Source organism: Microcebus murinus, chromosome 7, assembly GCF_040939455.1.
Source record: "Microcebus murinus isolate Inina chromosome 7, M.murinus_Inina_mat1.0, whole genome shotgun sequence".
Taxonomy (NCBI): domain Eukaryota; kingdom Metazoa; phylum Chordata; class Mammalia; order Primates; family Cheirogaleidae; genus Microcebus; species Microcebus murinus.
This window is the reverse complement of record NC_134110.1, coordinates 15,368,683-15,393,911: the sequence shown is the minus strand read 5'-3', so window position 1 is coordinate 15,393,911 and position 25,229 is coordinate 15,368,683. Positions and strand designations below refer to the sequence as shown.

At 45.2% G+C, this 25,229-nt stretch overlaps 1 protein-coding gene across 3 annotated transcripts in view; it reads left to right on the top strand.

The window, feature by feature from the left end:
• Positions 1 to 25,229, top strand: part of IGF1R (insulin like growth factor 1 receptor) — a 291,232-nt gene that overhangs the window by 228,744 nt on the left and 37,259 nt on the right. For all 3 annotated transcript variants that reach the window (XM_012764522.2, XM_012764524.2, XM_076004800.1), the window contains exons 4-13: positions 42 to 190; positions 2,752 to 2,896; positions 11,171 to 11,385; positions 13,415 to 13,541; positions 15,152 to 15,390; positions 18,469 to 18,636; positions 18,845 to 19,049; positions 21,996 to 22,279; positions 23,645 to 23,781; positions 24,318 to 24,477. In XM_012764522.2, coding sequence (XP_012619976.1) covers positions 42 to 190; positions 2,752 to 2,896; positions 11,171 to 11,385; positions 13,415 to 13,541; positions 15,152 to 15,390; positions 18,469 to 18,636; positions 18,845 to 19,049; positions 21,996 to 22,279; positions 23,645 to 23,781; positions 24,318 to 24,477 — 1,829 coding nt within the window. The remainder of the gene's footprint in view (positions 1 to 41; positions 191 to 2,751; positions 2,897 to 11,170; positions 11,386 to 13,414; positions 13,542 to 15,151; positions 15,391 to 18,468; positions 18,637 to 18,844; positions 19,050 to 21,995; positions 22,280 to 23,644; positions 23,782 to 24,317; positions 24,478 to 25,229) is intronic.

Below are 25,229 nucleotides of genomic sequence, written 5' to 3'. Positions count from 1 at the left end.
ATTCTCTGTGTTTTTGACTGGTTAATCTTTATCTTCAACAGTATGTACTGCATCCCTTGTGAAGGTCCTTGCCCCAAGGTCTGTGAGGAAGAAAAGAAAACAAAAACCATTGATTCTGTTACTTCTGCTCAAATGCTCCAAGGATGCACCATCTTCAAGGGCAACTTGCTCATTAATATCCGACGAGGCAGTAAGTATTCCACCCCGCTGGAAGAATGGCTGGATCTCTTGGTTTTCTTTTGTTGATGCTTTTTGTGCTCCTGTCCCTGAATCACCACTGAAGTATGGGCTTAGAAAAACAACATGGTGCGTAAGCTTCATGCATGACGTCTCTCCTTGGAGTTTCCCTCAAAGATAAAAAACAGATTTAAAGGCAATCTGTTTTTTAGCCGTTGGCACATCATGTATTCCTATAAAGAGGGTCATCATCCTTCGTTTCTCTATTAGTCATATCACGCATAGAAGAGACAAGTCCTGACAAACAAACCCCAGAGAGGCTGTTGGAGCAGAGGCATGACTCAGCAGACTCCAGCTGCAGCCACATCCACACATCTTTAGCTCTGAAAAGTTTGGTTACTTGGATTTATTGAGGAGACTGAGCAAAGGGAAGAGCTTAATGATATCTATCGCATTAAAATAATACTAAGTCCAAAAGAGTGGTAGATCCCCAGATTTACTTCTGAGAGCCAGAAAGATACAAGTGTGCATCATCGTGTATGTAAAACTTCAGCCTCAGCCCTGTAGAGTCACCTTTATTTGCACTTTTATGACATTCCTGGCAGTTAGCCTCTAATTGCACTTGTGCAAAGCACTTTCCACTGACGTAGTCTATGATCTTCTCACTTCTGATCGTTAATTGACAAGGGCTTCTAGTAATGGTGCCTTAAAGTCTTGACCACTGGGACCACTTGGTCAGGAGACTTGATAGTTTGATAAGCTAGAATACAGTAAAAGAGCCTGAGTTTGATAAGCTAGAATACAGTAAAAGAGCCTGACGTTGAAAGGAATTTTTTGGTAAGTTTTTTGTGAAGAATTCTCCCCTCCCCTCCCCTCCCCTCCCCTCCCCTCCCCTCCCCTCCCCTCCCCTCCCCTCCCCTCCCCTCCCCTCCCCTCCCCTCCCCTCCCCTCCCCTCCCCTCCCCTCCCCTCCCCTCCCCTCCCCTCCCCTCCCCTCCCCTCCCTCCCCTCTTCTTTACAGTTTGAGAAAGAAAAATGACCAATGTGTTTATCTTGTGAATTTACTTTTCCTTAATATTTGGTAAATGAGTAAACTATATTCTTATGTTTGGAAATAACAGAAACAAGTTTTTGCTCTGTTCTTTTGAATTTTTTTATATTCCTTTGTTTTTCTTCAGTACAACCCCCCCCACCCCCCTACCCCTTCACAGCAGAGCTAACCCTTTTCCCCTCAGCGAGAACTCCCTTGCCCTCATGGTACTTCCAAAGTTTTATTCTCTTTTACTCTACCTGCATTGATTCATTTACTTTTGATTTACTTATCCATAGAACGTATATTTTTAAGTGCCTAAACCTTTTTTTAAAATCTTTCTATCCTGAAGAAAAAAATAAGATCCATGAATTAAATCCATGGAGAAATCATTTGGGAAGGAATTGGTATGTATTCATGTATGATGATGAAATGTATCTTCCAGTTTATATCCAATGCAGGAGAACGGTTGTATTTAGGAAGATGGGACATCTCATTGAAAAGGAGATTTCCTGGCCTTAACTAATATACTTCCCACCTCACATTTAAAATTTAGGATCTCGTCCTTAAAACATCAACTGCAAAGAACCTCTTGTCTTCTCAACTTGTATTTCCCTTTGATTTCTCTTGGAAAGCCATTAAACTGTGAATTAAGTGTCAGGCCTTATCCTGCAGGAAAGTACCCTTAGTCTTTTATTTTTATCAATTCAAGGCAAAAATAGAACCTTTTATTAATAAGTAAGTCTTCATAAATCATACGCAGTAAAATCCCATTAATTGAACCACACCCAAGTAATTATAGTCTTTATTATAATTTTGGCATAAGTTGAACTGAAGTTTGTTTTTTATTTGCTATGAGAAAAAGGCTAAACAAGATGAAAGGAAATTCATTGTTTATATATCATGGGTTTTATTTTTTACATCTGTATTGTCAACTAGTTTTCCAAGTATTTTCTAATTACAGAAGCATTACATGAGCGTTATGGAAAACTTAGAAATTTGGAAATGACTATTAAAATCACCTGCAGACGGCTACTGTTAACTTTTGGTATATTTTCTTCCAGTCTTAGTAGGGTGAAACCTTTAACTATAGATCCCTGTGTCTTAGGAATTAGAAATGCGGCAAAGGCACCTCCTAATGAGACCAAGAAAATGTTTATTTAGTCATGCCCGTGTACTGTGGAGGCAGTACTATCTGTTGACAGAGCATATTAAAAGACGTTCCCTAGATCTGTCAGCCTTAGCTAATTGGTAGTCTGGTATTTATGATTTTACATTCTCTTAATCAGCTTGGGAGCTGCAGTACCCAGCCTCTTAGAAACTTCCCTTCCCCTGCCCAGGAGGCCTTGTCCCAGGAGTGGTGTTGAAAGTGAAGGCTAGGGACGGGTGTGTTTGACAAGGGGTGGCTGGTCCCATGCCAGGAGACTGAGCATCTCAGTGGGCACCTGCCATTGTATTGATCTCCACACAATTTGTAAGACTCCGAGCATGTCACCCTTATACCAGCATGTGAGCCCTTAGTGACATGGCCCCCTTTTAATGTAGATAACATTGCTTCGGAACTGGAGAACTTCATGGGGCTCATCGAGGTGGTGACGGGCTATGTGAAGATCCGCCATTCCCACGCCTTGGTCTCCTTGTCCTTCCTGAAAAACCTCCGCCTGATCTTAGGAGAAGAGCAGCTAGAAGGGTAAGTGCTTCAAATTTCCTGAGCTGACAATCTACTGTTAGAAAATAGCAGCGTATTTGTAAAACTCTGCGTTCCTAAGGTAAGGGCCCTTCCTTGTCAAATGGAAGAAAGGAAGAAGCCACGGGATTGCCAGTGCTGCCTGAGTGATGGCCCATCTCCTCGAGCAGGGTCTTATGTAGAGTCACTATTCTACATCTTAGGATGTTGCTGTTTTGGAAAACAGAGATATTTTCATTCTCAGTGGGTATGCCTTGCCTTTCAAGGGTTGCATGTCTGACTGTGGCCAGTGAGACAGCAGAGAGGGATGCTCTTGGGGCTCCTTTTGCCAAGAGTCTGAAGTGCTTACCTCCTGGTGAAACCCATCATTTACATGACCCCTGTCTGCCTCGGAATACTGCATTCTCCTACGTCCAAACCACTCCATCTTTCAAAATACTGCAACATGAGAGAATTGAAGGAATGTGGACAGTTTCGTTTCGTTTCATTATAAAGAAATCTGGATTTGCAAAATTGTTTTTATTGATTAGCTTATAGGATTTGCACTATTGCTAGAGTTTTTGCCTTTGCAGGATTATGCTTTGTGTTAGGGGTTTTAAAATAGCTGTGGGCTTTTCACTGGAGGATGAAAGCTGGTACTTAACTGCATACACGAATTTCTTGCCAGCTGTTAGTCCGTGTGTACCTTCGTATATGTACTTTTCACATTCTCCCTTTTAAGTACAGCTCTTGCCTGGCTTTAAACTAATGCTTTGAAATAAAAGGAGTCATCAATTAAGGAGTGAATTCCTTCTAAAGAGAATTTGGGGAAATAATTTAGGGGAAAAAAGAGGTGGGCAGGTCATGGGAAAGGTTGTCCTTGCTGATTTATCTGCCCCAACTGGATAAAGTTACCACATAAGGGTTTCTTTACAGCCTCCTTGTTTTTCTCAAACTAACTCTTGGTCAGTCTTAAATTCTTAAAATTCCATCATCTGATATAGCAGAAGAGAGAGGGCAGCTCTTCATTCCATCCTTGAAAAGCACACTGTCCTCCCCACTGGAAACACTGATTCTTTAGAAAAACTTCTTGCTAGTTGCAGATCCAACCCCAGAACATCTCAGTCACTTACGTGGCAAGTTGAGGCTCTGCCAATTCGAGGTGATGGTGGTTGTTTGTTGTATTAAATTTTAAAATGAATTTTAGGTCAGGTTTTTGTTTTTGTTTTTCCCCTCTAAGTAGGTTTGTGTTTCTGGAATCCCTGCTATCGGCAAGCCCTTTATCTCTGGCAGATTGGTAGCTATAAATTTTTTTTTTTTTTTTTTTTGCTGCCTAAGATACACTTTTTTAAAACAAAGCAAGTGATAGATGTAGAGGTGAAAACTGAGAGCAGAGTTTAATTAATTTTATTAGGAATTATTACATGATGTGATTACCTTTTCATTGTGCATTAACTAAAAGTATTATGCACTTAAATGTAGCTGAAAATTAAAGCCTGATTTTTATGTGCAAGAATATTTATGATGTATTTCTCATTATCTGAAACTCATAAAACCTGAAGTATCAGTGCGATCTTTTTAAGGATACACATTACTGCTTAGGTGTCTGGGAGGCTTCCCAGGAAAGCTTCCGCCCCTGCCCTGCTATTAGCATTTTAGATGGGAGGGGAGGCCAAATGGGCCTGGGTTTTCCCAGCCTGCTGCCAGCTCAGTAACCCTGTAGCTCTGACGATGCTAGTCTTCCAGCCTTTTATTCCCACATGCTACTTCTTGGAGGCTCTCTCCTTAGCTGGGCTGTTGAGAATCTTGTACGTTGTGGTAGGAGTTGTTTAGTCTCACCTGCCTTCCTTACCCCTGACCAAAAAGGTATAGTTTGTCCTCACTTGTGATGAACTCCCCCAAGAGCTCTTTTTATTTCAGGTGTGACCGGTAGCAACAACTCTTTCTTTCTCCTCCTCACACTCAGAGATGGAGTTAAGTTTCCACCCCTTCTCCTACTCCCCTCACTTCTTCTGCAAGAAGGAAAGAATCTGAGGGAGGAAGGGAAGGATAGGATATGACAAACAGATGCATGTCAACAGTGCAAAGCAGAACTTGCTGAGTGTCACAGGGGAAAGAAAGAAATGTGCCTTGGGCTTGAAGAAGAGATATCAAATTGAAAAGATCAGACAGACTTCTGAGAAGAGGTGGCATTTAAGAGGCCTTGAAGTGTTTCCAGAAACATTCTGAAAGCAGAGGTTGAAGAAGGAATTCAGAGAAGGGTGGCAAGAGCAAAGGCAACGAGTTGGGGCATCCTGGGGCCTGTTGGGCAAATAATGTCAGAGAGGGAGTTGGTGCTGGCATTACTTAAGATGTTGTGATGGGCCCTAACGTAGAGGTTATAATTCAGGTAGGCCATGGAACCTATTCAAGGCTTTTCAGTAGAAGAGTGTTAGCAGAGCTATCTGAAATTTTAATTTCAGTGTGCTTTTGCTTTAATCCAAGATAACTTTTATCTCAGTTTCCCCAACTTTGCCACATGTTAGAATTATCTGGGGGGCTGTTGAGAAGTCCTGATGCCCAAGTTGTATACTTCACCCCAATTTAGTAGGAGGATTTGGAGGGTAAGATCCAGGCATCAGTGCTTTTTCTTAAGACTGCTAGTTACTTTCAGCACACATTAGAGATTGGAAACCACTGCTTTTTATCCCTTACTGTGTGCTTATCCCCAAAGCACTTTGGTTTTTTTTTCCTAAATATTTCCTTGTCACACTGCTGCCTTAAAATACTATTCTGCTTGAACTTCTCTTATAGCCAGTGAGAACGTGAATAAGTGTTTCCATTTGGTTTGATAGGATGCAAGTTCTGTAGCCTTCTGTTTTTGATGGAGAGCAGAACACTTCAAAGTGCAGAGATTCTTCGACTCTGACAACCTTGGCTTTCCAATATGTCACTGAGATCCTTCTCAAAAAATCTCCTGAGTAGTCCAGAACAGGAAACCCAAGCACGTTACCTAGACTAGAGCTCATTAGTCCTCACTCAGAGCCTATTTACTTTTATGTCACACTCAGTGTGAGCTGATCTGCTAACCTGATTTCCAGGCTGGTGACAGACACAGGAAGAATCACGTCAGAACAGAGAGCAGGGTGGTCAGTCACTGAAAAACCCAAGACAGCCAGGGTTTCCTCGAGTAAACGGGGTTTACAATGTGTAATGTTATGTAGTTCTACAGTAATAACCTTAGACATTAAGAAAATCAAGGCTCTGTTGTTTACAAAGGAAACCGATTTTCTAATCCACATGTATGAGATTTCTATAAAGTGACTAATTTTAAGCCCTTACATAAGAGAAGATCATTATTATCTGGGAAATTACTTTATTTGGACAACTTGATTTTCTGATGGCATCAGATAGCTAAGGAGTTAAAGTTTCAAACTCTTGGGTGCTACCAAGGATTGGTGCCTTGGAAAGAATAAAAACAGATGGAGGATGTTGGGTTATAAGAATTGAAATCCATACATGCATCTAGGCATCTTTATGCTTTTGTCTACTACATAACTTTGTAACACTTAGAGCTTCATATGCTACCTTCTTGCAGCTCTAAGATGAAGCTGCACTTTGACAGTTCCCTGGAACTCTTTAAAAATATACACTCGACCCTGTGACCCAGCAATTCCAAGATTTGCCCAGCATCTACCCAAGAGAAGTGAAAACATGCCCGTACAAGACTTGTATGTGAATGTTCATAGTAGTATTACTCACAATGGCCCCCTCATAAAAGGCCCACCCACTAGAAATAGTCCAGACATTCACCAACAGATGATGAATGGATAAACAAAACGTGGCACAATGGAACGCTACTCAGCAGTAAAAGAGAATGAAGTATGATGCGTATAGCAACATGGGTGAACTACAGAAACATTAAGTGGGAAAAAATAAAAGCCATACACCAAAAGGCCATGTATTGTATGGCTCTATTAATGTTTGATTTTCAGAAAAGGCAAAACTTATAGAGATAGAAAGTAGATCAGTGATGGCTGAGGGTGAGAGGAGATTGACCACCATCTGGAACAAGGGAACTTTTGGATGATGGAAATGTTCTGAAACTGGGTAGTGGTGATGGTTGGACAGGTGCATAAATTTACAGAAGCTCATGAGACTGTACACTTAGCATGGATAAATTTTTTGGTACGTAAATTATACTTCTGTGAAGCTATTAAAAAAAAAACAGCCAACAAAACGAGAAAACGTTTTCTGAGTATCTTTGTGGTGCCCGGATCCACCTGAATGTACTTTCCCACCCTTCCTGAGCCCCCAAGGTTGATGTAAATATTGAATTTGGGGTAGATGGACAAGGTGTAAACAAGGCACAGTTGCAGATGGTTTGGGAGGAGCATCTGTAGAAAGGCCAAATGCTGTATCCATTGCACGTGGCTCAGTGTGCTGGGTTCTGATGCCCCCTAGAGACAGCCATAAAGAGGCAACAATTTCTTCTCTGAGAAATGAACTGGAATGATTGGTTGCATATTTGCAGATTTGTTTTCAATAAGCCAGCAAGGGCTGAAAAGAGGGGAATGTCCCTTCCTACCTCCATAGATTGCAGACCTCAGGCTCAGCCCTTTTTGTCAAGGCACAGGACTTCCCTGTTCTTTTAAGACTTTGTTCCAGGGGACTTTGACACTTCAGGGAGGAGAACAGGTCACCCCACACCTTTGTGGGATGATTGAAAGCTCACAGTATCCTTTTATATTTAGCCCATCTAATTCTTCCAACTGGCTTCGGGGCCAGCTGAGCAGGGAAGACACCTCCAGTTTGCAGCTGAGAAACTCCAGCCTGGGAGAAGAGGAGAACTGCTTTGCTCAGAGTTGTTACTTAGTAAGTGGTGGAGATGGGGTTCAGCTGATCTTTGGATTCCCAGACGGAATGCTCCAAACCCCAGCAACTGTGCCTGCCTTCGCTCCCCACCCTCCCTGCCCGTGGGGAAGTGGTGGTACCAACAACTTAGAAATTAAGACGGCCCCAGGATTGCAGCCACAAATAAACCAGTTGACTGTGTACTGTGTGCTAGGCATGTAAAACATGGACACAGATAAGATACAGATGCCTTCAGAGAGATAACCAGCCACTCCCAACCCTCCCCGTTGGGCCTTCAGATTGGCAGATGGGGCCTACCCCAGTGCAGAAACAAACATTTTTTGCAACATTGAGAAGGCTGAGAGCCAAAATACCAATATCAATTAAACCCAGGCATCATGGAGCCTGTGGGAGCTAAAGAAAAATAAACAACTTAATTTTAAAAAATATTCTTTGAATTTAAAGACAGTGAGCTTATAAACAATTAGGAAGTCATATTTACTGAGTAATTTACTTAAGTAGTCATTTCCTTTAGAAAACAATGAGAATGTAAGTGTATGCGTATTTTGAAGATGTGCAGACAGGTTTCTGCCTTTTACCCTTTCTTAATTCTCACCTAGTCATGGAAGGAATTTGGGGGGAGCCAGGCCCCAGGCTGGGGTTGGAAAAACAGGAGCGGTATTGACAGGCAGTTGGTGAATGGCTTGATTATTATTTTGACAAGGGTTTTATTTTTATTTTTCTTTAGCTTCCACCGGCTCCATGACGCCTGGGTTTTATTGATATTGGTATCATGGCTCCCAGCCTTCTCCATGTTATAACAAATGTTTGTGTTTACTGTAAAAAGATGATCTTGCTTTTCAAAGTGATTAATCAACTACACACTTTCAGTGTGCCTGCCATTCAGTTGTCAAATTCCTGATTTATAACTGGAGCTTCTTCCTGTGGGGAGAAGAACGTTTTGTTCAGAGGTGCTTTTTTGGTGAGGTTTGGTTCCTGGCTAGGCTAGTGAAATTAGTTTAGTAAAAGAGGCCTCATGCCGGGTTGAGACGGAAGTTCGACCTGATTAATTGTCTTTCTCGCAGCGCAGAGGTTTCTTCTCCAAAAGGGATTTTTTTGTCCATGAAGCAAACTCAAGTACCTAGAAGCAGCCAGACCCATTGGGGTCATTGTGTTGACACTGCAGAGTCTCCTTCGGAGCTGGAAATACTCCCTGAGCAAAAATGGGCACATGGCAGGACAAATGCATTTCCTCCTCCAAACCTCTCCTTCAGTCATGTGACTGACAGAGTCCCCCTGCCCTCTAGCAGTGCCACGTGCAGCCTGGCAGTGAGAAGGAATAGACGTGGATGGGGTCTGCCCCCAGGGATGGCAGGTCTAACTGAGCCCTGTCCTGGCCCTCCCCTCCTGGACACATGCCTAGTGTTGCATGGACCGTGTCTGGGGTCACTGGACAGCGTCTTAGGTTCCTTTTCCAGGACATGTATGTGTTAGGGAGTGAGTTCTTACTGAAAGGAAAGGATTATTGACTTGGAAGTTTTGGCTGCTGGTTTGGTGGCTACTGGTGTTTTTAGAGGCCTAAACGTGGCTTTGTGAGGAGCCTGGCTTGCTTTCAGAGGTGCTGTCTTTGGATTCACCTGTTGGTTCACGGAACTCCTGTGTGGGTAGGACTCCCGGCCCCCACCCCCAGCACGTGTGTGGACAGGGTCCCAGTGCTCAGGGGTTGGGCTTCCGACTAGTAGGCAGATTCCACCTCAGCTCTGTGACCCCTTCTGGGCATTAGTGTCATGGACTCTTAAAGTAGGCAGGGAGCTCAAATGTCACCTGTTCATACCCCTTGTTCTGCGAGTGAGTAAACAGGGCTACAGACAGTACTAAAGGACCTGCATGTGGCTATGTAGCTCATTGATGGTATTCCTGGTCCTGATCCCTGTCTCTAAAGTCCTTCCTGGTCTGAACCAGGAAGCCCTTGTGAATTTTCAAGGAAATGTCACGGCACTATGTGGCAGCATCATAAGCGTAGATTGTGCTTTGCTCTGAATGAGACTCAGGCCGAGGCTTGGCCAGCTGGCTAGAGGTCCTGGTGTGTGGGCGTGAATGGAGTCCCTCACTGGGTGCAGAGAGGTACCCATGGAGATAGCCTCCAGGGCAGTCCTAGCGACCCCGTCCCCGCTGAGAAAGCCAGTGTCCTTTGTTCTTTGTATGTTGGTGTGTGAGATCTGTGAATGGATCTTAGCAGTCAGACTAAGTGCCGCACCTATCCCTAAACTCAGCTCTTTAGAAGGTGTGTGATGGAGGCCAGAAGAAAACCAAGGCGAGGGAGCAGGAGGACTGTGGGGAGCAGACCGACCCATCAGCACAGAGGACTCAGGCTTCAGCCATGGCCTTGTCTTGCTGGCTCCCCAGGGGAGCCAGAGAAAACAGTCTACAGCAAGGATCTTTCCCCAGACTCTCAGCTGTAGCTGTCTGCTCTCTTACCTCCCCAGGGATGGATTTCTCCCAACACCTGGGTAGCCGGAGGTAACCGTTTCCCCACATCTTCCTTTCAGTGGACCCCCACTGCGGCCAGGAGCCGTGTCTGGCCTGGTGGGCTTTGGAGCTCCAGGACCTCCCTGGAGCTCAGCCTCTGTTAGACCAGCGGTTCTCCGAGTGTGGTCCTGGGACCACAGCAGCCTAAGCATCACCTGGCACTGTTAGAAATGCAGATTCTCAGCCCACTCCAGACCCATTGAATCAGAAGCTCTGGAGGCAGGGCCAGCATGCTGAAAATAAGCTTTGTGCATACCGAACTTGGAGGACTGCTGTGCTGGACACAGAGTTCCAGTGCCTGGATGAGCGGCCTGGGGGGACTGCCCACGGGGGCCTGTCCTCCTCCCCCACACCTTCTCCATGGACTGGAGCTGGGGCTTCTCTGGGTGAAAGATGAATCTGGAGGAGAGAGAAGCCCCAAGACGGGTCCACAACTAGCCTGTGTCACTGCCTCTGGCAGTTTCCGGTCCCATCATACACTGCTGATTGGGCACGGGCAGGATTGACTCCCAGGGATAATGGGAGACTTCACAGCAGATGTGTAAGCTGTTCCGGTTGGGTAGCAGAGCATGTCTCTTCTCCCATGGACTGATTTCAAGCAATGCATTGTACATACTCAGCTCTGAGAAAAATAACCTAAGGCATTTCTTGGGAATGATTCGAGTAACATCCTCCCGTATGAGAAGCATTATTTGTTGGTAATAGAGGTCATAAAATTAATTAGTGTCTTATCGATTTCAGTATGTTGTCCTTGAATCATGTTGTTGCCATTAACAGTGTCTATCTGTTCTTACATAGTGTTAATAACTAAATCTCTCATTGCCAAAGGAAACGTATTATTGAGCAGGTGGTAAAGAGGACCCATTACGCGGCCAGCAGGCGAGAGGGGACCGCGGCCAAGGGCAGGTGCACTAATATCACTTTCTGTGCTTCTAGGAATTATTCCTTCTATGTCCTCGACAACCAGAACTTGCAGCAGCTGTGGGACTGGGACCACCGCAACCTGACCATCAAATCGGGGAAAATGTACTTTGCTTTCAATCCCAAATTGTGTGTTTCCGAAATTTACCGTATGGAGGAAGTGACGGGGACTAAAGGGCGCCAGAGCAAAGGGGACATAAACACCAGGAACAACGGGGAGAGAGCCTCCTGTGAGTGACCACGTTCAAAACACCCCGGACCCAAGCATCCCAATAATGGGGGACCTGCCTCCCACCTGGGACAGTGGCTTTCCTTCGTGGCCCCCTCCTAGTTTCATTCGAGGGACCGCTAGACCACCTAACTAGCACTTTGCTCCTACCAATGTCTGCCAAGTTGATAGTGGGCAGATTCATAATGTATTCATATTTCTAGATTTTCCTGAGCATCTATGTGAGTGTGTTAAACACTTATGAATAGATTCTTACGCAGACTTTAAAGCGGTGCTTACAGAATGCACAGAGTTAAATGTCCTTTGATACCCAGGCACACAGTTAGATTATTTTCAAAGAAGAGCCAGTACACTCTAGCCCTGTTGGCTCTGGCCTGGGGGTGCAGGGGCTCGGCTGCAAGCACAGCCCCTGGGGGCCACTGGTTCCCCGTCCCTCAGCAGCAGCCACCTCTGCCTTCCACCCTGACATGAAAAAGATGGAGTGATCCTGCATCCCTGTGTGGATATTGCTTTTTAAATTTAGAACAATATAATTACATCCTTGTGCTGGTTATAAAACTTTTACTTTAAGCTCTCATGTCAGAGATATAGCAGTGCATTTCTCATCTAACCCTGGAGAGAAAACTGCTTTTAACAACATGTGGCTCTGTTTGGCTGGATAGGGCTATGAAAGTAAATTGTCTCTTCACCTTTGGCTTTTAATAAGGGACAGATAATAGAAAAAATAGTGTAATTTATATGATCAAGGATAATTGGTGCATGCATACCCCCCCCCCCCCCCCCCCCCCCCGCCAACCACACACACACAGAGGTGAATCTGTGAAATGCTCAGCATTTGGCTGTGGCTTGTTTTGCTTGTGTTTGGATTTACCTGGTTGACCCTCAGCTCAGGCTGCTCAAGAGCAGTGTTAGGGGGAAGGAACTTGGCCCAGAACTGGAAAGCCTGCTCACAGCCAATGCCTTCTCCCTCCAAAGCCTCTGCCTTGCTCCCTGCATTGACCATAGTAACAGTGGTTGTATCAGAGCATATTCAAAGTGCTTTTCTCCTTAAGAGTGACTGTCAGATCATAGAGTAGACATTTATTTTCCTTTGAAAACAAGATCATGGTTTCCTCTCTAAATATTAATAACACTTCAGCAGGAACTGCAACATCTCCCAATCTCAGACCAGCACATTTTGCCCTAAAGACTTCTAAGTCTTCCACTGCCTTCAGTCTGTCTGCTTCACCTCCTGAGTGTGCAGTTGGATTCAGACAAATATGGGAGAAAGGACCACTTGTCAGAGAGTTTCAGATCTCCACGAGGGTAGGCAGTCATCAGTCCTTCCCTGGTTCCCATCAGAGTTGGAACTTGGTCCAAGGAACAGGAGGAAGTGTGGGGCAGCTTCCCTGCTGTACCTGCCAGCCAAGACTGACTTCCCATGGAGCACACAGGGCTTGGCCAAGCAGAAGTGTTCTTGTTCGTGTTTAATCTAGTCCTCCAGTGTTTGCCGGCACTAGCTGGAGATCTCAGAGGAGTTCCTGCATCTTTCCAGTTTGATACCAACTGTAGACCAAGAAAAATTTGTTTCTGTGGCACCCCTGTGATCTCTTACCTGTCTTTGGTGGTTACATGGGAGCAAGCAGATATCCACCACTGTGGAACAAGTGCCGTCATCTTTTAAGGAGATTTAGTCCAGCTTAAAGGTTTACTCTCACCCCACCAGGCCAGCTGTGGTAGCCAGCATCTTAGAGATCAGGCAGAAAGATGAGGCTACCTTGTTCACTGAAGTGGCCCTTCTCTTTCAGGTCAGGAAACACTCACAGGTTCACATCTAATTCCCTGGACAAGTAGCTGGTGCAACTGATGGAACTAAAACAAAGGAATGAACTCCTTGGAGCTCCACATAGTGAAATGTGTTCTTAGTGGAAAATAAGAAAGGGACTTAGCAGAAACACCTGGCTTCGGGGAAGAGGGAAACTCTGCCAGGGCAGGTGCTTTTCAGAGATGTGTGGATCTCTGTGGCTCATGGATGTTTCTCTGTGCCACAGGTGAAAGTGACGTCCTGCATTTCACCTCCACCACCACGTGGAAGAATCGCATTATCATAACTTGGCACCGGTACCGGCCCCCTGACTACAGAGATCTCATCAGCTTCACTGTTTACTACAAGGAAGCGTGAGTTTCTGCATTTGGTGGCAATGTTCTGTTGACAGGGCTGCGAGTGGGTACGGCCAGTCTTTTGGTCGTTGTATTTGTTGGCAGAGGAGCCAGCAGAGGCCCTGGGGAGAACCATGCCGAGTGTCCACGCTTCATCCTCACTCGCCCTCCCTGGGTGTCCTGTGACATCCATCACAGCCTGTGACAGTCACAGATGGGAAAGTGTTAGCTTGAGGCCTTTCAGTCTTGAGTGGGTAATTAGAGATGTTTGAATAAAATAAACCCAAAGGAAGGAAAGTTTGTTTTTTCAAGAATGAGGTCACTCCAAACTGTCATAAGCTGTATGAGGAACATGGTTGACATACTGTTTCAACCCTTGTGCCCACTAGCCCTACTCGGGGACACATGGCTCAGTTGAGGTGACCCCCTGCACTAGTGCATGACCTCATTCCTGTCACTCTGTCTCTGGGCCTCTCCTAAGCTGTGGCCCTTGGCTCTAGGTTGTGAGCCCTCCAAATAAGGGCAGGAGAATGGAGAGAGACCAGCATTCATGTCTCAAACCTTTTGTGACTTCCCCCGGAATCTGCTGGGGATTTTTGTTGTATCATCAGATGACAGTTGCCTATCTAAGCAGCCACGAAGTATCCCTTCACATTGCAGCTCTCTTTGGTCTCCCTCTTCCTTCCTTTGCCTCCTGTGTCCAGGTGGTTCCTACAGTCTGCTTAGCATCTCCCTTACCCAGGTCCCGTCTTAATGCCGCGGGTCTCTCTCCCAGGTGCTTGGCTTCCCAGTAGCAGGACCCAGAGGCACCAATGGCAGCACCTTGCACCCTTTCCCCCTGCCGGAGCAGGGTCCTAGAAATGGTTATAGCCAATGAGAAATGGGGTGCTCAAGATGACTAGGCATTCAGGGTTCGTGTATATCGGCGTCCCTCGTGATCTCCTGTCATGGCTGCAGACAGGGTTATGTTAATGTCAGTCCCAGAAGCCAGTGGCCAGCAGCCATCCAGCCCTTTTCTCTGATAATAAATGTAGAATCCCTACCCGACTACGAATCTGTGCAAGATACTATATTCTCTTTGATTGTCACGCCAATGCTTTTTACCAGCAGTTTCAGCCTGGTAATTTCACTAAGGAGTTGATACTGGTTTTTAGGACAATCTGGAAACTAAATATTTGAGTATTATAATATACTTAAGCATCAGAATTGTTTGTGAGCAATTTAGATTCTAGGAGCTACTTCTGTTTTTTTTGTAGAAAAGTCATTTTTCTGCAAAACTTATATTAATATCTGATGTTTGCATTAAATGAATGTGCTTGTTTTTTTCTTAATGGTGAAAAGATGCTGTAATTGGGAGAGAGAAAAATAGCATTTGCATATGTACTTAGGGAGTAGTAACTATAGAACTTACTCTTCTTAAGGCATAGTAATAAGTACTATAGTGCATAAGTGTGGTGAAACCTAGAGTCCAGTTGCTTAATTTTATTCTATTGTAAAAATTTAATTGACTATTTTATTTAGGAGTCCTGTTATAGAAAATGTGATGTGCTGGGACTGTTGGAAGATTTTTGTGTGCTTTGATGTCAGAGCCCTGAAACATTCTCTGAGCTTGGTTGATTGTCTTTCAGACCCTTTAAAAACGTCACAGAGTATGATGGGCAGGATGCCTGTGGCTCCAACAGCTGGAACATGGTGGATGTGGACCTCCCACCCAACAAGGACATTGAGCCTGGCATCTTACTGCATGGGCTGAAGCCCTGGACCCAGTACGCTGTGTACGTCAAGGCTGTGACCCTCACCATGGTGGAGAATGACCATATCCGTGGGGCCAAGAGTGAGATCTTATACATTCGCACCAACGCTTCAGGTATCCACACCCCAGACAAGCCCCAGGCATCCAAGCTTCCTCGTGAGCTCACTGTACTTGCTTATACAAGGTGTAACTGTAGTGCTAGCAATGAATATGCCTATCATCTTTGCTGTCAATACATGATACTGTATCATATTCTTTTTGCCACTTCTAACATCTTAGGCTCTTCCATTTCATTTTCTGGCCTTGGTACCATCTTGCATTATCTGTCTCCCTGCTCTGTGCTGATGAGCCCAGGTCCTCCAGGGTGCTGGGTTGGTTTCACTGAAAGGCCCAACCAGGAAACAGCTGTCTTTGGCCGCCCTTTTTGTTTATTTTGATATTAGAACGTCCAGGAACGAACTGAAAGCATGCTAATCTGTTCCGCTTACTGCATGTGGCTTGTTGATTTTCTGCCTCCAATCTGTAGCTGCTAGGGTTCCAAGGAGGCAGACAGAAGATGAAAAACTGCAGACATAGTATGTTGTGGATATTCAAAGTATTCAATGATGAAATGTTCTTCCATCTCCCTTTACCTTCACATTCTAAACCACCTTGTTTCTCAAGTCCACATCTGGGAGCAATAAAAGCAAACATTTGTGTATGTTTTCCAAGTATATAAAAACTAGTTTAGAAATAGGAAAATGCACTTCATTTGTAAAGACACTGATTATCTTAGTCTGTTGGGTGCTGTAACAAAAATGGCATAGTCTGGATGGCTTATAAACAAGAGTTTATAAATATAAAGTTTCACAGTTCCAGAGGCTGCAAAATCCAAGATCCAGATTTTGTGTCTTTTGAGGGCCTGCTTTCGGTTCATAGATGGCCGCCTTTTCATTGTGTCCTCACTGTGGAGGGGATGAAGGAGCTCTCTAAGGACTCTTTTATAAGGGTACTAATCCCATTCTTAAGGGCTTCACCCCATGACCATATCACCTCCTCCTACCCTCACCTTATGGGTTAGGATTTTAGCATGTGAATTTGGGGGAGACACAGACATTCAATCTATCACACAAATAAACACTCTTTCATAATACCCATTGTTTTAATGGGGAAAGTGTTTTTAAATACCCATAAACTGGCACAGATTGAGTTTAAATAGCAGAGAGGGTGAGAAGAAAATGGTGATGGGAAAATCTTTGCTCATGTACACCTGCTTCCTAGTCCCCTCCTGCCACATTTCTATGATCCTGTAAGTGGCCACAGTTGTGTCACTGATAGAAATATATCAGTTGATGTAGCAGAGATTTAATGCAACAGAATAAAATTTTTTTGTTTTTGTTTTGTTTTTGAGACAGGGTCTCACTCAGTCACCCAGGGTAGAATACAGTGGCCCTGTCATAGCTCACAGTAACCTCAAACTCCTGAGTTCAAATGATTCTCCTGCCTCAACCTCCTGAGTAACTAGGACTATAGGCATGTACCACCACCCCTGGCTAGTTTTTTCTATTTTTGGTAGAAATGGGATCTCACTCTTGTTCAAGCTGGCCTTGAACTCCTGAGCTCAAGCAATCTTCCCACCTCAGCCTCCCAGAGTACTAGGATTACAGGTGTGAGCCACTGTGCCTGGCCCAGAATAAGTTTTTTATCTTAAAATTTGTAAGTAACCCTTTCTAGCAATTCACTCTAACAAGTTTGGGGAAAATGGGAATCTTTTCTTATTATGACAAATTTTTAAGAAACTCATTTCCTTTTCCCAAAGATGGAAAACCAAACACTGTACAAATGGAGTCTTATAAGTGTTAGAGAAAGAGAAGGTCTTCCGCCTCTGCTTTTTGTGACACCTATCATTGAAATATCTAGGAATAAGCTGTTTGTTTTTGAAGTACTTATTTTTGGAAACCCTAAAGTGGCCAAGCATCAAATGGTTATGTTTTTTCTGAAAAAGCTAGCATTAGTCATAACCTTTTCCCAAAGTATCATCCTTTAAAAGTGTTCAGAACCTTGTGTGTATTATGTACACTGAAGCAGCGGTCCCCAAGCTTTTTGGCACCAGGGACTGTTTTCATGGAAGACAATTTGTCCACGGACCGCCAGGGAAAGGTGAAGTTTGAGATGATTCAAGAGCATTACATTTATCATGTACTTATTTCTATTGTTATTACATTGTAATATATAATGAAGTAATTATGCAGTTCACCATAGGTGGGGACCCCTTCCCTAAAGCACCCTCAAGCTGTCCATCCCTTTCAGATTTTAAAAACATCTGAGATGAACTAAGTGATGTACAGTAAAGGTGTCTCTTGTACTTCGGAGAAACCATCAAAATCAATGCTTTTTTGTGAACCCAATGAGAACAAGATTTCAGTGGTCCTTTATATACAAGGCAGCTCTGAGTTTGGGTTTGGGCATCAGTAGTAGGTAAAGCTGGGCTGGATTACCGTGCTCTGCCTGTGAGTCGATATTCCTTTTGCTGATAACAGAGTCCTGTGCCTGAGATCAGGGCTTCCCTGTGTTTGTATTTTTAGACCACCTTTGAGAGTCATGTCTCAGTCGTTCTACTGAAGTACAATCATAGAAATGGTGGGTTTCCATGCTCTTGGCGTTGCCTTTCCCCCGTCTCTCTTACATGTGGGCGTGACACGCTGTCTCGTACACACACTCTCCAGCCCCCTTTTCACTTCTGTCTTTTGTTTGGGCTTCTTGCCATTTTTATGAGAGATTAAAAATCGCAGATGCAATCCAAGTCAGCCAGTTTTGCCATTTGTTGAAACTGCTGGAGTCAAAACTCCAGCTTTGGAGAGTGGCAGTTGTAAGAAATGAGAAATATCTGGTGTTTGAATTAGCTGTAGGTTTTACGTTGTCTCTTCCAACCCTGGCTGTGCCCTCACCACCTTTTTCCATTTGCAACTCAGTGATGTTTTTGTTTTCACAGAGATTACCGGAGAGCAGCTATCAGAAAGGGAAATGTTGGCATTTAAAGTAATACTATTTCAAAACAAGGTTCGGTTTTCACTTTGCATTTCATTTATCCTTGTTATTTTCTAATCCAGGTCAAACAAGCAGCTTCCTGTCGGTTTGCATTGAGTATCCGATAGATAGCCTAGATCTTGGATTTGTTCTGTTTTCTAAAATGGTTTTTTTTCCCTTTTCCAGTTCCTTCCATTCCCCTGGACGTACTTTCAGCATCAAACTCCTCTTCTCAGCTAATCGTGAAGTGGAACCCCCCCTCTCTGCCCAACGGGAACTTGAGTTACTACATCGTGCGGTGGCAGCGGCAGCCTCAGGACAGCTACCTTTACCGGCACAATTACTGCTCCAAAGGTAAGGGTGCTGGCGGCAGCCTGGACAGGGGGTACCCCTGCATTCCTGCTGTTTGAGCCTCGATGTTACGCATCAGGTAGCAGTGTAGCCCTTCGTTGGAATCCGGCTATCTTCCCGGTTAAAGGTGCTGACAGCTACGCTTTTTCCCCACAAGCATGTATGGTGGCTTTCCTTCCCTCTCTCATCTTGGCTTCTCTTTTCCGAGAAGACAAAATTCCCATCAGGAAGTACGCCGATGGCACCATTGACATCGAAGAGGTGACAGAGAATCCCAGGACCGAAGTGTGTGGTGGAGAGAAGGGGCCTTGCTGTGCTTGTCCCAAGACCGAAGCCGAGAAGCAGGCCGAGAAGGAGGAGGCTGAGTACCGCAAAGTCTTCGAGAATTTCCTGCACAACTCCATCTTCGTGCCCAGGTACCAGTGTCATTTGAATTTTCAGTTCACATAACCCACTGCTCAGGGGGATCCTGTTCCTTTTCTCTCCACCAGGTAGTTTGTAAGTCAGCGACTGTGGGGCGCGACGTAGTGGCCGTGCCTAAAAACCTGGCTGAGGAGCTGGCTAGGTCAGCATTGTACCCCCATCCCTGTCCACGTGTGTTCTCTTCCCCTCCCCAGCCCTGGGGCCCACTGGCTGCTTTCTTAGCTTGTAACAACATATGATTTTTAAACTGATTTTTTTACTTCCTGCCAAGTGACTTTCTTGATATTTGCAAAGTGGTTAAAGATAGCCACCTTACTTTGAAAAATCAGTAAAGTAGGGAATAAAACCTTTCAGAACTGGATGTCCTATTTCCTCTTGAGAATTAAACTCTTGTTGCCTGGTAGCTTTCCTCCCTTCCTTTCCTTTCTCCTCCCTTCCTTTCCTCTCTCGCAGTAACAGCCCCAGAGCTGCTAGGGTAGCCCGAGAGCCCACCGGCTCTCCTGCCCTGCCCTGCCGGGCGTCTTCCATCTGCGGGTGGATTGTAAGGGCACTGCTCAGGGGTCAGCCCCATGGTTCAGTGTTCATTGCTCCTTCCATTTCCATGACATGTTTGTATCACATGCGGTTCCTAGAATTGGAAAGTTTGAGGACTGGAAAGAGCACAGATATGTTTGAAAACTGGGACTCAGGTTCAGGGACCTCTCCAGAGTCCCAATTAATCAAGAATTAGTTTGGGACGTGGCCCTGCGTTCACACGCGCGGACGCGCTTCCCTTCATTGCGTTGCTTCTCCACACGGCCCGCTCCACCCCGGCCGGCTGGCAGAGGCTCAGCTGGTGGCAGCTCCTGTTGCCACAGGAAAGGATGACTTTAGAGTGTCCCAGGTAGGCTGGGCAGGAAGTTTTATTCTCCATCAAAGGCTGTTGGTTACGTTGGTGTCTTATCCCACCAGCCTGCCAGAGGTTCAGCTTGTGAGTCAAGGATTTGGAAAGATTTTGCTAAAAGGCTCCCAGCTTTCAGCTGTAGTTAAGAGACAATACCTTTTTCTTATCAAATGGGGAACAAAAGACTAAATGAGATAGCTGTGGTTGACACAGATGTTATGAACGCACAGCGTTCATTTTGTTGGGTTTGAAATAAGTTTCCTCTGTGCCAGGTTCTGCTCAATGGACGCATTCATCCATCCCTCAGTCCTTTTTCTCTCCTAAGACAAGTCTGACTTGTGATTATTTCTTCTCATAAATGTATGTTAATCTCATATTTTGTTCATGGTGAGAGGCTACAAAACTGAGAACAATGTTTATTTGCTTTTTCCTCCTACTGAGTTCTGATAGTTCAGGTAAAGGGGTGTCCAGATGACAGAATGACTGAATCATAAAGGCTGGCTTTCTGTTTTATCACTCAATTGTCCAAAAACGATTTAGATTTCTTTCAATTCATTCTAAGAACAATTTATTTGTGGGTTAAAACCAGCTAAGTCAGATTTTATTCCTTACTTATTATCTGCTGAATCCTGTGTGTTTTGAAGTAGAATGGAAGCTAGAGTTTATAAAGTTGGTTTCTGAAGTCAGTACTTGGTGTTAAGTGCCTTTCATTGACTGCTGTCTTTATTTCTTCAATAGCCTGGCTTGGTAGTTTGGTTTAACTGGCTGAAATGTTGACAGATGTTGGGAAGTCAGAGGCTTTCCAGCAGGAATAGGCTGTATTGTGGTGGAGTGGGCAGAGTTGACAGTAATGTTTACTGCTGACCACACCATTTGGAAACGTGGCTGTTTACAAAGAATTACGTAGAGGCCATTGTGCTTATCCATTCCTGTCTCCCAGATCCTGTTCTGCATTGCCTCCCTCCCCCAGTCCTTGACTTGGTGTCTGCAGTAACAGCTATACAGTCTCTGAAGTGTGGTGTTTATAAACAAGTAAACTATTGCACATACTTAATGGTATAATCCCAGTTACATGTCGGTAGGCTGGGAGAGGAGGGTTTAACACAATATTATTAATATTTTGCAGTGCATCAAACCTAAGCAACTTCTTACTTATAGACACAAGTGTGTGCTGTGTTGATTTTGAAGGGAAAGCAGGAAGTTTGTTGATAATACGTTGAAAAAGATCTCCCTAGTAATAAATGTGGTTTCCTGTGTTCTTCCCATCCGGGAAGGATGATTGGCTGGCTGACTCGCTGGCTCACTGGCTGGTTTGCAGGGTGTGAAGATGGTGGATTATCAGCCTCATTTCCCAACCCTTCCTCCCCCAGTGTTGCGAAAGCAAACACACACGGTCATCCTGTCCTTGTGGACCTCTGCCTGTTGGGATGAGCATGTCTGTGTTGGGGAGTTTATTATGCCTTGGGTGGGGCCCTGCGTGCCACTGCACAAAGAAGGACTATGTTTTTCTCGGGAGAATCCGTGGGCTCAGCAGATTGGGGAGCAGAGGCCCTTTCCCCAAGCACGCTGCCATCTCCTTCCGGGTTTTGGCCTAGGGACCAGCAAGGAGCCAGCTGAGCGTCAGCTGAGCCTGCATATGGCTTCTGGGGCACCTCCTTCCCAGCGGCACTTCTGCTGCTGCTCTCCCTGCACGAACGAGACCGAGGCACTTCCTGTTTTCTGGGCATTCTTGTTTCCTTGGGATTTTCCTGTGGTCAGTCCTAGCTACTCGGGAGGCTGAGGCAGGAGGATGGCTTGAACCCAGGAGTGTGAGGTTGCAGTGAGCTCTGCTGATGCCCCTGCACTCCAGCCTGGGCAAGAGAGTAAGACCCTGTCTCAAAATAAATAAATAAGGAAGGAGATCCCCATATTATTTGTTGAGTCTTATCCAAGGGGGCTGAATAGCTCTTTTTATTCCAAGGTTAACATTTTTCTTTTCCGTTACTCTTACCCTAGTTATAAAAAAGGATGAAAGAGGTAGAAGCACTTACAATGCAACTTTGTCTCTTCCTTGCAGACCTGAAAGGAAGCGGAGAGACGTCATGCAAGTGGCCAACACCACCATGTCCAGCCGAAGCAGGAACACCACGGCAATGGACACCTACAATATCACAGATCCAGAAGAGCTTGAGACAGAGTACCCTTTCTTTGAGAGCAGAGTAGATAACAAGGAGAGGACTGTCATTTCTAACCTCCGGCCTTTTACATTGTACCGCATCGACATCCACAGCTGCAACCATGAGGCTGAGAAGCTGGGCTGCAGCGCCTCCAACTTTGTCTTTGCAAGAACTATGCCCGCAGGTACGGTGTGATCCAGCTAGCCCCATTACTGATTCACTAAAAGCCTAGTGGAGAAGACCATGTTTTGTAGACGTGGGGTCTGACATCTAGGGCCATGACTCTTAGTCCCAAGGTCTGCCTGCTAAACAATGTGTGATCATTGGTAGGCAGCCTGGTAGACCAGCCACCTGGGGAGCAGAGCCCGTGCTGTCCTAGTGATGTCACTCCCAGCATGGTCTCTCCTTAGAAAATACTGAGAGCAGGTAGCTCCCTGCCAGGTCTACACTCCTCCTGCTTCTTGGTTCATATTGTGCATTCCTATGGCCCCAGCCCATTTACCTGTGCAGGTAAATTAGGCTGCTCCCTCCTGAGTTTTCACAGATTCAGTGACATTCCCAGTTAGCTGCCTTGATTCAGAGTAACCATTGCTTCTCAAGTTATCTCCTTGCGTAGCCTCTGGTCCTACACGTTTGGTCTTTAGCTTTCCCTTGTAAGTTAGACACTGCCTGTCGCTCAGACAGCCATTCACCCATCTTTGAAGTGGGTGAACTGCCCAGTTGTCATTCTTGCAAGAGGCACCAGGTAGCAGAAAGAGCATGGGGGTGATTGGAGTCTAGGGAGTGGGCCCTCCTGTGCACCGTTCTGACACTGACACGCAATACACCTTGGTTCAGCCAACAGCTTCCCATGCCTCAGTTTCCCCAGCCTTTCTAGGAGAGACATAGACCAACTGAGCCCTCAGTTCTTTTCCCAGCTGGCAACTTCCTATAGGACTTTTGCTCACCACTTTGCTTACCGCTTTAGGAAGCAAAAGCAAGAGAGCAGCCACTACAAGGTCAACTAGCAGCTAAAGGAGTTAATGCTGGCAGGGAAAGCTTACTCTCTCAGCACCAGCCTCTTCACAGTCCGGGCTTGGGGCTATGCTTCATGCCAGTATAAAAATTGCAGCTGCTTGTGTGTAGACACGAGCTGTGGAGGGGCCCTGTCACAGGCCAGGGGCCCTGTGTGCTGCTGTTGCTGCTCATTCAGCACCTTTACAACCTGCTCGTGTGCTATGCCCGCACACAGTTTTCTTTTTTCAAGTGTTGGAAGCAGAATAGAAAAAGAAAGTTAACTTAGGTTGCCAAGATTTCCCTACTATGCTTGGCAGTAGGCTTTTCTGGTGGGGAGTAGGGAGGATCCTGTGGCACCTTGAGACATGCAAATCATCAGGTTGGTCCAGTTTTGAAACTTGCTGTTGAGAGCAGCCGGCTCAGGGGGAGCCTACGTGGTCACTGTCCACGGGCCTGCACTCACAAATCAATGGGTTATTCTCAGGTCAGCCCAGTGTTGGTCTCCCTCCCTGGAGACTTGAATCCAACTTTGTTGCTTGTTTAAATCATACAGAAGGAGCAGATGACATTCCTGGGCCAGTGACATGGGAGCCGAGGCCTGAAAACTCCATCTTTTTAAAGTGGCCAGAACCTGAGAATCCCAATGGATTGATTCTAATGTATGAAATAAAATATGGATCACAAGTCGAGGTAAGACTGGAGCCGTGGCCTGTGTCTGCCTATATTTCCACCAAAGTTGATAGCTTGTGTTAGGTTAGGTTAGCTTGTGTTATATGATCATACAGGTTACTTCCCGGTTAGCTTAAGATTCAAAACGATAAAAGAAGGTGCTGAGTCAGTGAGGACTTGGGTCTTTCTACCACCTCCACATTCTGAGAAGTACTCTGCAGCATGCAAGGGGCTGAGCTACATCTCACCCCCAAGAAACTTTCATTGTAGAAAATGACCTATGGCATTGGCCAGATTGGTCATAATAACTATTGATCCTTCTGGAGTTCTCCTGGGTTTCAGAAATGTTTGATTAAAACTTTTGGGTATGCTTAAAGCTACTTGAGGACAAATCTCTTAAGACTTGGTTTCTTCCCCATTGTTGACAGTCGGGGTCATTGCTAGATGAGGGGTCAGAGAGTAGACACCTGGAGCCACCGTGCAGTGAGTTTTGCTGGCAGGTCCCAGATTTCTCCTGTGTTTTTGGCAAGTTGACATCTATGTTTTCTTTCCCCCAGGATCAACGGGAATGTGTGTCCAGACAGGAGTACAGAAAGTATGGAGGGGCCAAGCTGAACCGGCTAAACCCAGGGAACTATACAGCCCGGATTCAGGCCACCTCTCTCTCTGGGAATGGGTCGTGGACAGACCCTGTGTTCTTCTATGTCCAGGCTAAAAGTAAGACTTACGGAGGGGGTAGCATGGTAAAACTGAAAGTAGGTTGGGCCAGGATTTGGGAAGCTGGGAGTGCTATGGCTCTCTTATTTCTGATTTTCTGTTAGAACAGAGTTGGCCAGTTCTCAGAAGGGTCACACAACCGTGTCTGGGAGTTTGGGCTGGGGAGATACTGAGCTTTGGGTCCCTATCTCATGTCATATGACAGGCCAGGGAGAGGGTAGGAGTCCCCTCTTTTGAGGTGATATAACCATTGAAGAGCCAGAGGAGACCTTTGTTTTCAACTTGGCTTATGTTCAAAACTATTTGACAAAGCATTGAATTGACTTTTCTACTGCCTTCCTAATCTGTAAAGCTGGTTGAGACTTAGATTTAGGGCTTGGAATCCTAAGGGGTGAACAAAACCTGAGAGTTCATCTGGTCCAGCCTGCTCCAGGGCAGGAATCTCTGTGACAACATGCCAGGCTGAGGCACTCGGCTCTGCTTAACTGCCCCTTGTTAAAATACACCCACACTCTGAAAGCCCCAACATACATTGAAAGCACACAGCGCTCACTGTTGGGTGCAGAGATTAACTAGTGAGAGTTTATGCTCCAACCACTGACAAAATAACTCTTAGGCTATTATTTGTGATGATTTCAGATTTTAAAACTGAATTTTATAAAATACATAAGCACAACAAGGGCCACATGCTTGGTGTTTGACCCCCAAAATTTAAAATTTTGTTTGGTGAAATTATTTCCATATTAACTTTC